The following is a 12,454-nucleotide window of genomic DNA, read 5'->3' as shown; positions in this document are numbered from 1 at the left end:
GAGGGTTGGCTGGGCTCAGTTGGATGGTTCTTTTACTTCCACATGGTATCGGCTAGGGTCACTCCTGTGGGTCACTCCTGTGCGTTCAGCTGGAGCTCAGCTGGGGCTGGAACATCCTGGATGGCTTCAGGCCCATCTCCACATGGTCTCTGTTTCTCCATGGGGTCTCTACAGCAGGGTAGCAGGACCTCTATATGGTAGCTCAGGGCTCTGAGAAGGAGAAAGCAGAAGGTTCCCTCTTAAAGCCTGGGCCTAGAAATCCCAGAATGTCATTTCTGCTACATTCTGTTGATCAAAGCAAGTCATAAGGCCAGCTCAGATCCTGGAAAGGACAGAGACTCCCCCTCTTGATGGGAAGGGTGGCATGTGTCTAAGGAGATGGGAGAAACTGTTGGCAGCCATAGTTACAGGTGATCCACCAACCCTCCGCCCCATCCTGTACCCTTGCTATCTTGTTCTTTTTTCTTATCACTATCGGACACTACCTTATTTTTGTTTATCACCTGTATCTTTCCAAAAATATAAGGTCCATGAGGGCAAAGGCCATCTGTGTCTTGTTCACCAGTGTGTCAGTGCCCAGAACTGTGTCCAGATCCAGAAGGCAGCCAATACGTATTTGAATGAATGAATGAAGGAAGGAATCCCTGGGGACAAGCTTCAGGTTTCCCCAGGGTGATGGCAAATGGCAGGAAGGTGAAGGTCATAATGTGTAGATATTTCTAAGGCGGTGCTTTAGGATTTTTCAGAGACACACAGAGAAAGGACAAAGAGGAAAGGAAGATGAGAAGCGGGAAGGAGGGATGGGAGGAGGAAGAGGCGGCAGAGGACCGGGAGCTTCAGGAAGGAAGGACCAGGGACCGTCTTAGTCCTGGCTGTATCTCCAGCCTTGACCAGCACAGGGCCTGGCACACAGCAGGTGTTCAGAAAACGTGTGCTGAGTAACTTTCTCCAAAAACCCTTCGCTGACCTGGCACCTCAACACTGCTGGGTCAAGCACCCCCTGGCTCTCGCAGCCCTGTGGGCCATTCCATCCCCACCTCACCCGCTGTGGGTTGTCACGGCCAGGGGGTGGGTCTGTGTTCCCCACGGGACTCTGAGTCCTGTGGGGACAGGGCTGGGGCTGCCTTGGCCACTGCTGGGTCCCGAACATTGACCAATGGGCCTTGGCCCATAGTAAACGTATACTGCACAAACTTCCTCCCTGCGGGAAATACCGTCTGCGTCATTGCTGTGTTCCCGGACTGGCAGACGCAGCATGAGCACTCAGGAAACACCTTCATCGATTCTCAGATGCACCCCTTTCATCCCCCCTGCATTTTAGCAATTCTGAAATCAGGAAGAGTCCCACCCAGTCAATGGCGCTTTACAGACAGGCGGCCATTGTGATGCAGCTGGCCCTGCCTGGGTGTCATCATGGAGCAGCCTTTTCTTTTTTTGTTGTTTTTGATGGTTAGCAGTTTTAGCAGTAAAGGTTTTTTTTGTTCATTTTTGTTCGTTTTTAAAAATATTTTTAATTGAAGTATAGTTGATTTACAATGTTGCATTAATTTCTGCTGTACAGCAAAGTGGCTCAGTTATACATATATATATATTCTTTCTTTTTCAGGTGGGAGAACAGAATTCTAGACCGGGTTAAGTGAGTTACTCCATCTGACAGGCTTCACACACCTGGCGCATCATAAATGCCAGTAAGCGAACACTCAGCCTTAGCGTGTGAGCGACTCAGCGCACCCACCAGCCCGGGAGGTGTGTAGGAGCAGGGGTGAGTGTGAGTCACATCTCTGGACCAGCACAGGGACTGGTCAGGTCTAAACAAATGTTTGTGGAATGGCCAAATAACTGAGTGAATTACTGGGCAAATGAGAGCTTCCTCTCAGCTTAGCATCTTTGCATAGGTTGGTTCCTTAGCCTGGACGCAACTCCCTAGCAGGCGATCTGGCTCACTCCTTCTCATCCTTCAGATCTCAGCTCAGATGACTGTTCCTCCAGGAAGCCCTCCTTGAATCCTGAGCTGGGTCAGGTGGCCCCTTGGTACTCCCACAGTCCTCTGGGGTCCCCCATCCCAGTCTGGCCCCGTCTGGGCCATCACTGTGTGAGGATGGATCTGACTCTGCCACTGGACTGTGAGTCCTGTGGGGACAGAGGCCGGGGCTGTCTTGGTCATGGCTGCGTTCCCAGCACCTAGCCCAGGATGAGGCCTGGAGAGGTGCTGAATGTTTGATGGATGAAGAGAGAAGAGGAGACTTGGCAGACAGGCATGGGTTCAGCCTCTCTCTGGCTGGTGCTCTCAGGAGCTGGGAGAAGCGCCCCTGGCAGCGTGCCAGCCTGCATTAGATGCATTTGTGCAGGTGCCTGGCAGCTGTCTTGGCCCACAGTCACCCTGGGCTGCTGCCATCCCCCTTTCCTCCAACCTGGAGCCTCCAAGGGCCGAGCCTAGCCTGATGTACTTCCGGGGCCCCGGATCACGGCCGGCCACACGGATTAGGAGCTGGAGCAGAATGAATGGATGTGGTGGGTTTCAGGGGATGCCATCTGTATACGTTGTCTGCGTGTGTAATTGTGTCTCTTCCGGTCTGCAAGTCTGTGTGTGCCTGAATGTGTGTTGCTTGCGTGGCTGTTATATCTGCACGTTTGCCTGCGTTTGGCTTTTCTGTAATGACTCTGTATTTGAGGGTCTGTGTCTTTCCTTCCCCTTTCGGGCCAGGGTTGCGTGCTGTGGATTCTGGGGAGGAAACTTAGTCTGTGTTTTTGCTGTCTGGGAATTTCTGAGAATATTTTTTCATCTCTTGGTCTCTGTGTTTGTGTGGTGGAGTGGCGGTCCCGTGAGCAGCTGGGGGGTCCTCTGACATCACCCTCACATTATTGTATCAGGGCTGGCTGACCAATAAGCTGCGGTTTGCTATTATAATGGGTGGGTCCTGACCTTGTGCTAACGGGGGGCCGGGGGAGGCCCCAGCAGCGGGGAGAGTGAGAGGGGAGAGAGAGCCTGCAGGGCAGGTGAGTTCCCCGAGGGCAGGGCTCTCCAGCTGGGCCCTGTCCAATCCCAGTCCCAGCTCCCTCAACCCTAAGCCCACCCCAGGGGCCACTGGCCTGTCCGCCCCTTGCATTGGGACCTGTCCCAGGATCCCCCTCTCCTCTACCCAGGCCATGCCCTGGGATGGGTTAAGGGGACAGGGCACAGGAGGGACTGGGTATAGCCTGGGGGAAATGCCCCCACCTGGGCTGGGTGATCAGACCTGGAGGGAACAATGGAATAAGGACGGTCTTCTGTAGGAGGCTGGGTGCGGCTGGGGACAGGGGCAGCCGAGGAGAGAAGGGGGAGGCAAAGACGTGTGGTTGAAGGGAGAGCAGCTCTTCAGAGCGACCTGGGTTTGAGTCCCAGCTGTGCCTCTGAGTGGGGACATCCCTTGTCTAGTCTGAGCCTCAGTCCGTCTCCGTCCGATGGAGACAGTGGTCCCTGACCTGAGCGTCTCTCCCAGGGTTCTCTGAAGAGTCTTAGTCAATGAGGAAGTGTATTTTAGAGGCGATGGACAAGAAGAGCGTGTGACTGGGAAGAGGGAGGCCAGGGAAACTCCAGGGTGAGGAGGATGGGGTCACAGGAGAGACCATCATGACGGGCTCTGCGAGGTGGGAGGGGACTTGGCCTAGCAAGGCCTGCCAAACAGGGCTGGGTGTTTAATGAGACGCCCGGTGTGGGGGGGCACCACCTCCCGTGCCCGGCTGCACCCGAGAATGTCTTCAAAGATGGCCTACAGAAACACAGATGATGAGGCTTACGATGGTCACAGCAGCCCTGTGAGGTGGGCAAGGTTATCTTCCATGGTGCAGATGCTGCAGGTGAGGCTCAGAGAGGGCAGGGACGTCACACAGCTCAGAATATTAATAATGATCAGAACAATGACGGTGATGCGGATAACGCAGACCACCTGCTCTGGGTCGGGCACTATTTTATTTTATTATTATTTTATTTTATTTTTTGGCCATACCTCAAGGCTTTTGGAATCTCAGTTCCCCGACCAAGGATCGAACCCTGGCCCCCTGCAGTGGACGCTCGTAGTCCTAACCCCTGGACCCCTAGGGAATTCCCCGGGCACTGTTTTAAGTGCTTTATATGTACGAACTCATTTCATTTTCAACAGCCCTAGGAGGTGGTTTGCTGCTATGATCGTTATGATCCTCATGTGTAAGATGAGGAATGTGAGGCAGAGCTAAGGAACTTGCCCCAAATCTCTCAGTCAGTATGTGGTTGGCCCCGGATTGGATCCCAGGCAGTGTGGTTCCAGGGTCTGGGTCCCCGTGGCCATCACTTCACACTGCTTCCGATCACAGTAGAAGCAGCAGGAGAGCAGCTGCTCTCTTTGCCTGGTCGGCAGGAGCTGGGCTGAAGCCCCTTCCGTTGCAGGTCTGGCTAAGTAAATTTCGGGGCTCAGTGCAAAATGCAAATGCAGGGCCCCTGCTTCAAAGAGTTACAATTTTCATCAGTGACATCAGAGTATTAAGCAAAGAGCTGGGCCTTTTAAGCGTGGAGCCCCGTGTGACTTCATGGGTCTCAAGCTGCCCATGAAACGGTCCGAGTTCCTAGGTTATCCCCAAGACTCTTCAGCCCCTCAGTAGGCAGGTCAGTCATTACGCCCATTAAGCGGTGAAACAAACAGGCTCAGAGAGGTGCCTCGTTTTGCCCCAGGCCACACAGCAAGTTAATGGCAGAGATGGGATGGGAACCTGGGCCTACCAAACTCCAAAGCCCCCTACCTCGTGTCCAAAACGTACCCCGGGTTTTTGAGAAGGAGAGGGTGGCGGGGCTCCAGAGGGACTCCCCTTATATCCTCGGTGTGTCTCTCTCCCTGCCCCACGCCAAGGCCCGGGAGGCGTGAATGGCTCCCTTCTCCCCGCTCCCCCGCAGACGCTGAGGATCACGCGTCCGTCAGAGACTCTCCCCCAGCCCCCACGCCCTCTGAACCGCCGGTCACCATGGCTACTGCGAAGTTGCCAGCGGTGCCCGGGGAGGAGGAGAACACCATCCTCATGGCCAAGGAAGAGTTGGAGGCCCTGCGCACCGCCTTCGAGTCGGGCGACATCCCTCAGGCCGCCTCCTGCCTCCGGGAGTTGCTGGCCTCTTTCGAGAGCACCCGGCTGGAGGTGGGCGTCACAGGCGAGTCCGGGGAGGCAAGTCGTCCCTCATTAATGCCCTCCGTGGCCTGGGTGCCGAGGACCCCGGCGCGGCCCTCACTGGCGTCATAGAGACCACAATGCAGCCCTCGCCCTACCCGCACCCGCAGTTTCCAGACGTGACCCTGTGGGACCTGCCGGGGGCCGGCCCTCCAGGCTGCCCGGCCGACAAGTACCTGAAGCAGGTGGACTTCGGCCGCTATGATTTCTTCCTGCTGGTCTCGCCCCGCCGCTGCGGCGCCGTGGAGACCCGCCTGGCCTCCGAGATCCTGCGCCAGGGCAAACAGTTCTACTTCGTGCGCACGCGCACCCAGCGACCCCCGGGCGTCAGCGAGGCGGCGGCCCTGCAGGAGGTCCGCGAGCACTGCGCCGAGCGGCTGCATGGGGCCGGCGTGAACGACCTGCGCGTCTTCCTCGTGTCCAACCTCTCGCCCGCGCACCACGACTTCCCGCTGCTCGTGTCCGCCTGGGAGCACGATCTGCCCGCGCCCCGTCGCCAGGCCGGCCTGCTGTCGCTGCCCGACATCTTGCTGGAGGCCCTGCGGAAGAAGACGGACGTGCTGCAGAAGCAGGTGCTCAAGACGGCCCTGGTGTTGGGCGTCATCCAGGCTCTGCCCGGGCCCAGCCGGCGGCCGCTACGACAATGCACTGCTCGTCCGCTCACTGCGCGGCTACCACCGCAGCTTCGGCCTGGACGACGACTCGCTAGCCAAGCTGGCCGAGCAGGTGGGCAAACAGGCAGGCGATCTGCGCTCGGACATCCTCTCCCCGCTGGCCAACGAGGTCTCGCCCGAGACTGTCCTGCGGCTCTACTCCCAGTCGTCCGACGGTGCCATGAGGGAGGCCGGGGCCTTTGAGAAGGGCATCCCCCTGCTCGGAACGCTGGTGGCCGGGGGGCATCAGCTTCAGCACCGTCTACACCATGCTCCGGGGCTGCCTCAACGAGATGGCCGAGGATGCCCAGCAGGTCCGCATCAAGGCCTTGGAGGAGGAGGGGTCCCAGCCTGAGGTCAGCCTGCAGGCGGCTGGTGACAACGGCATGGAAAAGTGGGGATCCGGGGAGGGGAGCAGCGAGGAAGACCCGCTCTCGACCTGCCAGAAGCTCGGCCTCCTCCTCAAGTACATTCTCCACAGCTGGAAGAAGCGAGATTTGTCGGAAGACAAATGAAAGTGCGGCCCCCAACCCCCTGCCTCACCCACAAACCAAGCCTTATCGAAACCTACCAGCCAGACAAAAAAGGCTGAAAATGAGAGCTGCAGTTGCTGAGGGGCAGGGTGTGGAGGGCTGAGGGTGGCAGGTGGGCCCAAGTCCAGGTCCCGAACCTGGGATAGGAACTGACCTTGGGAGGGAGAGGTTCAAGGTATGGACGGGGGGTGGGGGGTCAGGGCTCTTTAATAGTCTCTCTCTCCCTGGTCGCCAAGTGACCATGAGGGATTTGGGGGCGACAGGACAGCCCGGCCTGGATCCAGGACAGGAGCCCACTGTCACCTTGGATGGGTGGCTGAGTGGGCACTGGGGCCTGCAATCTCATGTCCCTTTCTGAGAACCCCAGAGTCCCAAAGGCCTGCTCTGGTGGGAGAGGGGCGGCCAACGCGTGCCCGGAATCGGCACGATGGTGCCTAGCAACTGGGTTAAACAGAGGAGGGGGAGATGGGACATCCTGGGCCAGCCCTGCTGCCTGTGAGTGACGGTGGGGGGGGTGGCAGGGAGAGGGGAGGCCAGGTGGCCACGGGGAACCGTGGGGAACCTGGGGGAACAGAATGAGAGCGGAGGTGGTGAGAGGGCAGGTGGGCAATTCTGTAAGCATGCAAAGAGGGAAGAGGCAGGGGCGCAACCGGCCACCTAGAATGAGTCTCGTTTCAGAAATATGGTGAGTGGGTCCGCGTGTGGATGTGTGTGGCGGTGAGCTTGCTGGTGTATCTGTGATTGGGAGGAATCTTGGTATGTCTCTGTGATTTGGATGCTGTGGTCTAAGATGGTAAATAGTTGGCTGAGACTGGGGTTCCGGGTCTGTGTGTGCGTGGCTGCGTGGCTGGGCGCAGATGTTGGGGATGATGCTGAAAGGCCACGGGTCTGACAGGGAGGGTGCCTGTTGGGATTTCTGCGCGAGGCTTTGAACGACAGAGGGTGTGTAACGCACTGAGTGACGGTATTAGCCTGGCGCAGGAGACCCTGGGAACCCAACTGGTTGGCACATCCTCTGGCTCTGTGCTTGGCTTTTTGGCTGGATGCAGACGGAAATCTGACACCCTTATCTGCTCAAGCCAAAACTCACATGCCGAGTCAAGGGTCATGCATGTTTAAAAACGGACCACCAGACTGGGGGGCTTGGACAGGACAGGGGTTGCCCCAAGAGCATCTGTGGGCTTGGATGAGGGTCAGGGAAAGGTGGGATTTAGGTGCAGAGAAGGGCGAGTTTCCGGGAATTCAGAAGGCAGCTCTGGTGCTGTGAAGCTGGCCTCACTAATACTCCCTGAGGGTGTTCCAGGACCTGGTGATGGTTCTAGCCCCATCTGGGGGCCTCAAACTACCCCTGACTCTGGGAAACAGACTAACAGGGTCCACTTTTACCTGGAGGGTTAATGGCGGTGCCAGTTTTCTTTGCTGAAGAGCTCTGTGCTTTGCAAAAGATTCCCCTCTTCCCAGAAGGCCTCCCATTGGCTCTGCAAGGACTACTTGGGGTTCATGTGGACCTTTTGGCACCAAAGGAGGTGCGAGGGACCATGGTAGGTTCCCTTAGAGGCACAGGAAAGAAGGTCCCTTCCAAATCCATTCTCAAAAACACAGCCCACATCCCTATACCTGTGGACCCTCAGAAATCATCCTAAGCACAGGACTCACCAACCCCAAATGGCTGAGATGGAAAGGTCAGGCCTGCTCTCACCACACTGGGCCTAAGGTTAAGAGAGACAGCCTAGGTGACTTTTGTCTTCTGCTTCCAACTAGTGGCCTCGTCCTGTCCCTTCTGCCTCCACCATTCCCTTTCCCACCTCCCATCTCAACCCCCAGCCCTTGTTCCAGCTGAGGCCTCCCCCTCCACACCTAGGTCCTGCCCCAGCCCCTCACCTTGTCTCCCAGGCCCCAGTCTAATGCACCGTAAGGCCACGGAGGGATCGTTTTAAAATTATTTTTATTATTTATTTATTGGCCACGCCACATGGCTTGCAGGATCTTAGTTCCCCAACCAGGGATCGAACCCAGGCCCTCGGCAGTGAAAGCGTGGAGTTCTAACCACTGGACCGTCAGGGTATTCCCAGGAGGGCTCTTTCTAAGGTCCACCTCGGACCCCTCCCTTCCCTGCTCAGAACCCTTCCATGGCTACCCACAGATAAAGATCAAGCCCAGCCCGATGTTCCAAGCCCTTCCCAAGCTGGCCTCTTCCTGAACCTCGCCAGCAGTAAGACCCCGAGTCTTCCTAGAACAGCAGAGCTGGGAGGGCTCGGAGGAGTTATCTCTCCACTCCACAGGTGAGGAAACTGACACCACCCCCCCTCACAGAGGGGAAAATGAAGGCTCCAGAGGGGATATGGCTTGCCCCATGTCACCCCACAAGTCCCTGGCACGGTTGGGATTAGACGCCGTCACGCAATCCCAGGATGTGAACGTGGCTGCCCCATCCATCACACCGGTGAGGCCTCGGAGGCCTAGAGGCAGGACGGGGCTTGCCTAGGTGTGCCCTGTGGCTCCCGAGCACATGCACGTACTCAGGAGCCAGGCAACGAGGATGAGTAATGTTTCCACAAATGCACTAGACCCGTCTGTTTTGCTAGTGCTGGAAATGCAGCACTCTTGGCACATACTGAGGGCTTAGCTGTGCAAAGATTTGTGGGGGGAGGTTGTATGACTAAAGGATCAGAGGGAGCTGGCCCATATCCTGGTTCTGGTGCAGGCAGTAAGACGTTTAGCAAGGGACCTTTATCTCCCTGAGCCTCAGTTTTCTGCTCTGTAGAATGGGCACTTGATGAAATCATGTATATGGTTAGAACAGTGGCTGGCCCAGAGTAAACATCAAATAAACCTGATCTATGATTACCAGCAATGACGAAGATTCCAGCTCTTAATCACTGCCCTTTATGGTTGATCCCAGTGCCTGGTGCATGGTAAATGCCCCCCAAATTTAAGACTTTGAATTCCAGGACCAAAAGATTTCAGCCCCATTCCCGATATCCCCAGGAATCAGCTGGAGGCCTTGGGCAAGTGATCTATCGTCTCAGTGCCAAATGTGGAGAGGAAGGGAGGGAATCTTTTCTGGCTGTTTTGAGGATTTGATGAGATACTCCAGGAGGAGAAGCTGGTGGTGATGAATAAATGCGAACTTAAATAAAGCACTTAGCACCGGGCCTGGCATCTTGTAACACGCTCAGTGCTATTACTGGTGATGCCGCAAATACTTCAGGCAAGCTGAGGGAAGTAGAGAAGGGAAGGCAACTCAGAGTGAAAATACTCCCTTACCTGTCCTGTCCAAGGTCATCAAGTCCTGAAGACGGAGAGCTGGGGGTCAGGTAGCCCATGGCAAGCAAAGTCTTCCAATCATGCCTCAGCCAGTCCAAGATACTGGAGCTCTCGCAGGGCACCAGGGCTCTGAAGGAGGCGGGGGACCCGCCAGCAGTAGCTGCCACGTTACAATCTACGCTTCATCCTCTGGAGAACGTCGGGCTGGACATTGGTGTTACCGGGGGAACGGACTCAGGCAAGTCGACCTTTGTCAACGCCATCCAGGGGCTGGGGGGGCGAGGACCCCCACCTCGGTCTGCACGGGAGTGGTGGAAATGACCGTGGACCCCACGCCATACCCGCATCCCAAGTACCCCAACATCATCATCTGGGACCTGCTGGGCATAGGCGCACACACCTTCCGGGCTGACAAATACCTCCAGCGGGCGCTGCTGGGCCGGTACGACTTCTTCCTCATCGTTACGTTGGAGAGCTTCGCCGCTGACCATGCCCAGCTGGCCCTTGAGATCCGGGGCGGCGGGGCGAGCGCTTCTACCGCAACCACTCCAAGGTGGATGTGGACGTCGCCGCCTCGTGCAGCCGCCGCCTCAGCTCCTTCTCGGAGGAGAGGGTGCTCATCCAGCCTCGGAACGACTGTGTGCGGAGGCTGGAGGGTGAGGGGCAGGCTCTGGAGGGCTGGATTCGCTCTGGGTTTTTTTGGCCGAGCGTCTTGCGGGATCTTAATTCCCCAACCAGGGATTGAACCCGGGCCCTTGGCAGTGAAAGCAGAGTCCTAACCGCAGGACTGCCAGGAAATTCCTATCTATTTCCTTATTTATTTTTTTAATTTTTATTTATTTTGGGGGGGGCTGGATTCTTGAGGGCTTGCCTCCCCCTTCCCCTTCATCTTCCCACCGAGGCCCACAGTGGGGTGAGGGGTCGCCCATGGTCACATGGCCCCCATGGTGAAATGCTGCTTACAGCTGCCATTTCAGTCACCTGTGATGGAGACCAGTCACTTGCATTAAGGAAAAAAAAGGGTAGGTACTGGCTTATGTATTGGCCAAGTGAGAGCAGTGCAAATGCTATCCGCCCGTGCCCAGGCGGATGCTGGCAACGCGTCGCGGCCGGCAGCTGTTTCTTGAGGGCTCACCAGCGGCCACGGACCACCTTCACCAGCTCAGTTCACCACCATGCCATCCCTAGGAGGTAGGTTACAAGCATCCCTTGGTTTTACAGGTAAGTACAGGAAAGCCCAGAGAGGTCTGGTAACTAGCCTGATGCCACACAGGGCGTAGGGAGCGAGGCTGGGATCTGAACTCAGGCAGCCTAGCTCCAGGGCTGACGGTCTTAAGCCAGCCTGCACCCAGGCAGCTCTCAGGACAGCTGGGTCGGCTTGGCGCGGGGACCCACTGAAAGTGCTTTTGTCTCCTGCAGCGGAGGGCCTCAAGGACCCCAAAGTCTTCCTGCTGTCCATGTTTGAATTGGGCGAGTACGCCTTCCGCCTGCTGGAGGAGTCGACGGTGAGGGGCCTAGAGAGCCACAGGCGGCGCACGTTCTTGGTGGCCCTGCCCAACGAACGTCCCCAAGCCCGTGCTGGAGCGGAAGGCGGCCTCGCTACGGCAGCACATCTGGCTGGTGGCCATGGTGGCCTGCGGGGCCAACCCGAGTCCCGTGCCGGGCGTGCCGGAAGTGGCCTGTGACCTGTGCACACACGCTCACCCACTCCCTGGAGGGCTACCGCCACAGCTTCAGCTTGGACGAGGACTCCCTCGTCAGGCTGGCGGAGCAGATGGGCCGGCCCGTGCACAAGATCCTGGAGGCGCTACAGGGCCCGAAGACCAAGACCACCGAGGCGCTGGTGGCGGCACTGCTGGGCCAGGCCTCCGGGGATGCCTCGGCGTTCAGCCAGGAGCCCCTCAACGTGCCCATCCTGGGCTCCCTGGCCGCCTGCGGACTCTCCTTCGCCACTGTTTACCGATGCTCTGCACCTCCCTGGATGTGGACACCTAGAGCGTGCTGGTTGAGGCCTCCCTCGACAACCCTGAACACAAGCTCCCAGATAAATCCAGTCAAGGATCCCAGCCCTGAGCCTGGGCCAGCTGGAGGTGGCAGTGAGGGGCTGGGAGCACGCAGGCTCCATCTGTGCCCAGGCTGGGTGGCACTGGGGGACGGGAAGGAAGAAACTCAGCAGCAACTCTCCTGTCTGCGCCTGTGTTCTCTCGTGCTTCTGTGCTCTGGGTCTCACGCTCTCGCTGGCATTGCCCCCACCTTCCCTACTCTGGTGAACCCACATACCAACCAGCACTCCCCTGGGAAGCAAGGGGAGGGAACGGCACACGGGAGTGCTAAGTTCTGATAAGGCAGAGAAGAGCCAGCTGTCAGGCTGGAGAGAGTGGCCAGAAAGGTGTCCCCGCAGATCGGGCACGGCGGCAAAGGATGCAGAAGCATTTCCATAAGAGGGCAGTGAACAGCTCTCAAGGGCCTGGGGAGTCATGAAGGGAGGTTCCCGCCTAAGGTCTCAGCCAGTGGTGGCAGGGCCAGAGCCTGCCCTGGGCCTCGTACCTCCCAGACCTGGGGTCTGCAGACTCCCCACTTCTGGCCAGACCTTCTTTGGCCTGACTGCTTTCTTTACTGACCCCCACTCTACCCTCTTCAGCTGTGCTTTTTTTCTCAAAAGACCCCGGGATTCCCATGACCTGGACACCAGGACTGTATACAGGGTATGTCAGAGGGCAGGGGGAAGCCAGGGAGACCAAAGTGGCATGGGGGGTGGTGGACTGACCAGATCAGCTGGTTGGGCTGGAACCAACTGCTTTACTGAAGGGTGGAGTGGTATGATTTGAGGGC

The 12,454-nt window shown here is 57.5% G+C and overlaps 1 protein-coding gene across 1 annotated transcript; it reads left to right on the top strand.

Moving 5' to 3' along the window:
• Positions 1 to 4,971: 4,971 nt before the first annotated feature.
• IRGC (immunity related GTPase cinema) lies at positions 4,972 to 6,337 on the top strand (the record flags this gene model as incomplete). Its single annotated transcript, XM_082677130.1, is given in 4 exon segments — positions 4,972 to 5,161; positions 5,164 to 5,794; positions 5,796 to 6,060; positions 6,062 to 6,337. Coding segments are annotated over 4 exon segments (1,362 nt in total).
• Positions 6,338 to 12,454: the final 6,117 nt, after the last annotated feature.

Source organism: Grampus griseus, assembly GCF_964374135.1.
Source record: "Grampus griseus genome assembly, chromosome: 19".
NCBI lineage: Eukaryota > Metazoa > Chordata > Mammalia > Artiodactyla > Delphinidae > Grampus > Grampus griseus.
Note: the sequence above shows the minus strand (reverse complement) of the source record. Positions and strands in the feature narration are given on the sequence as shown.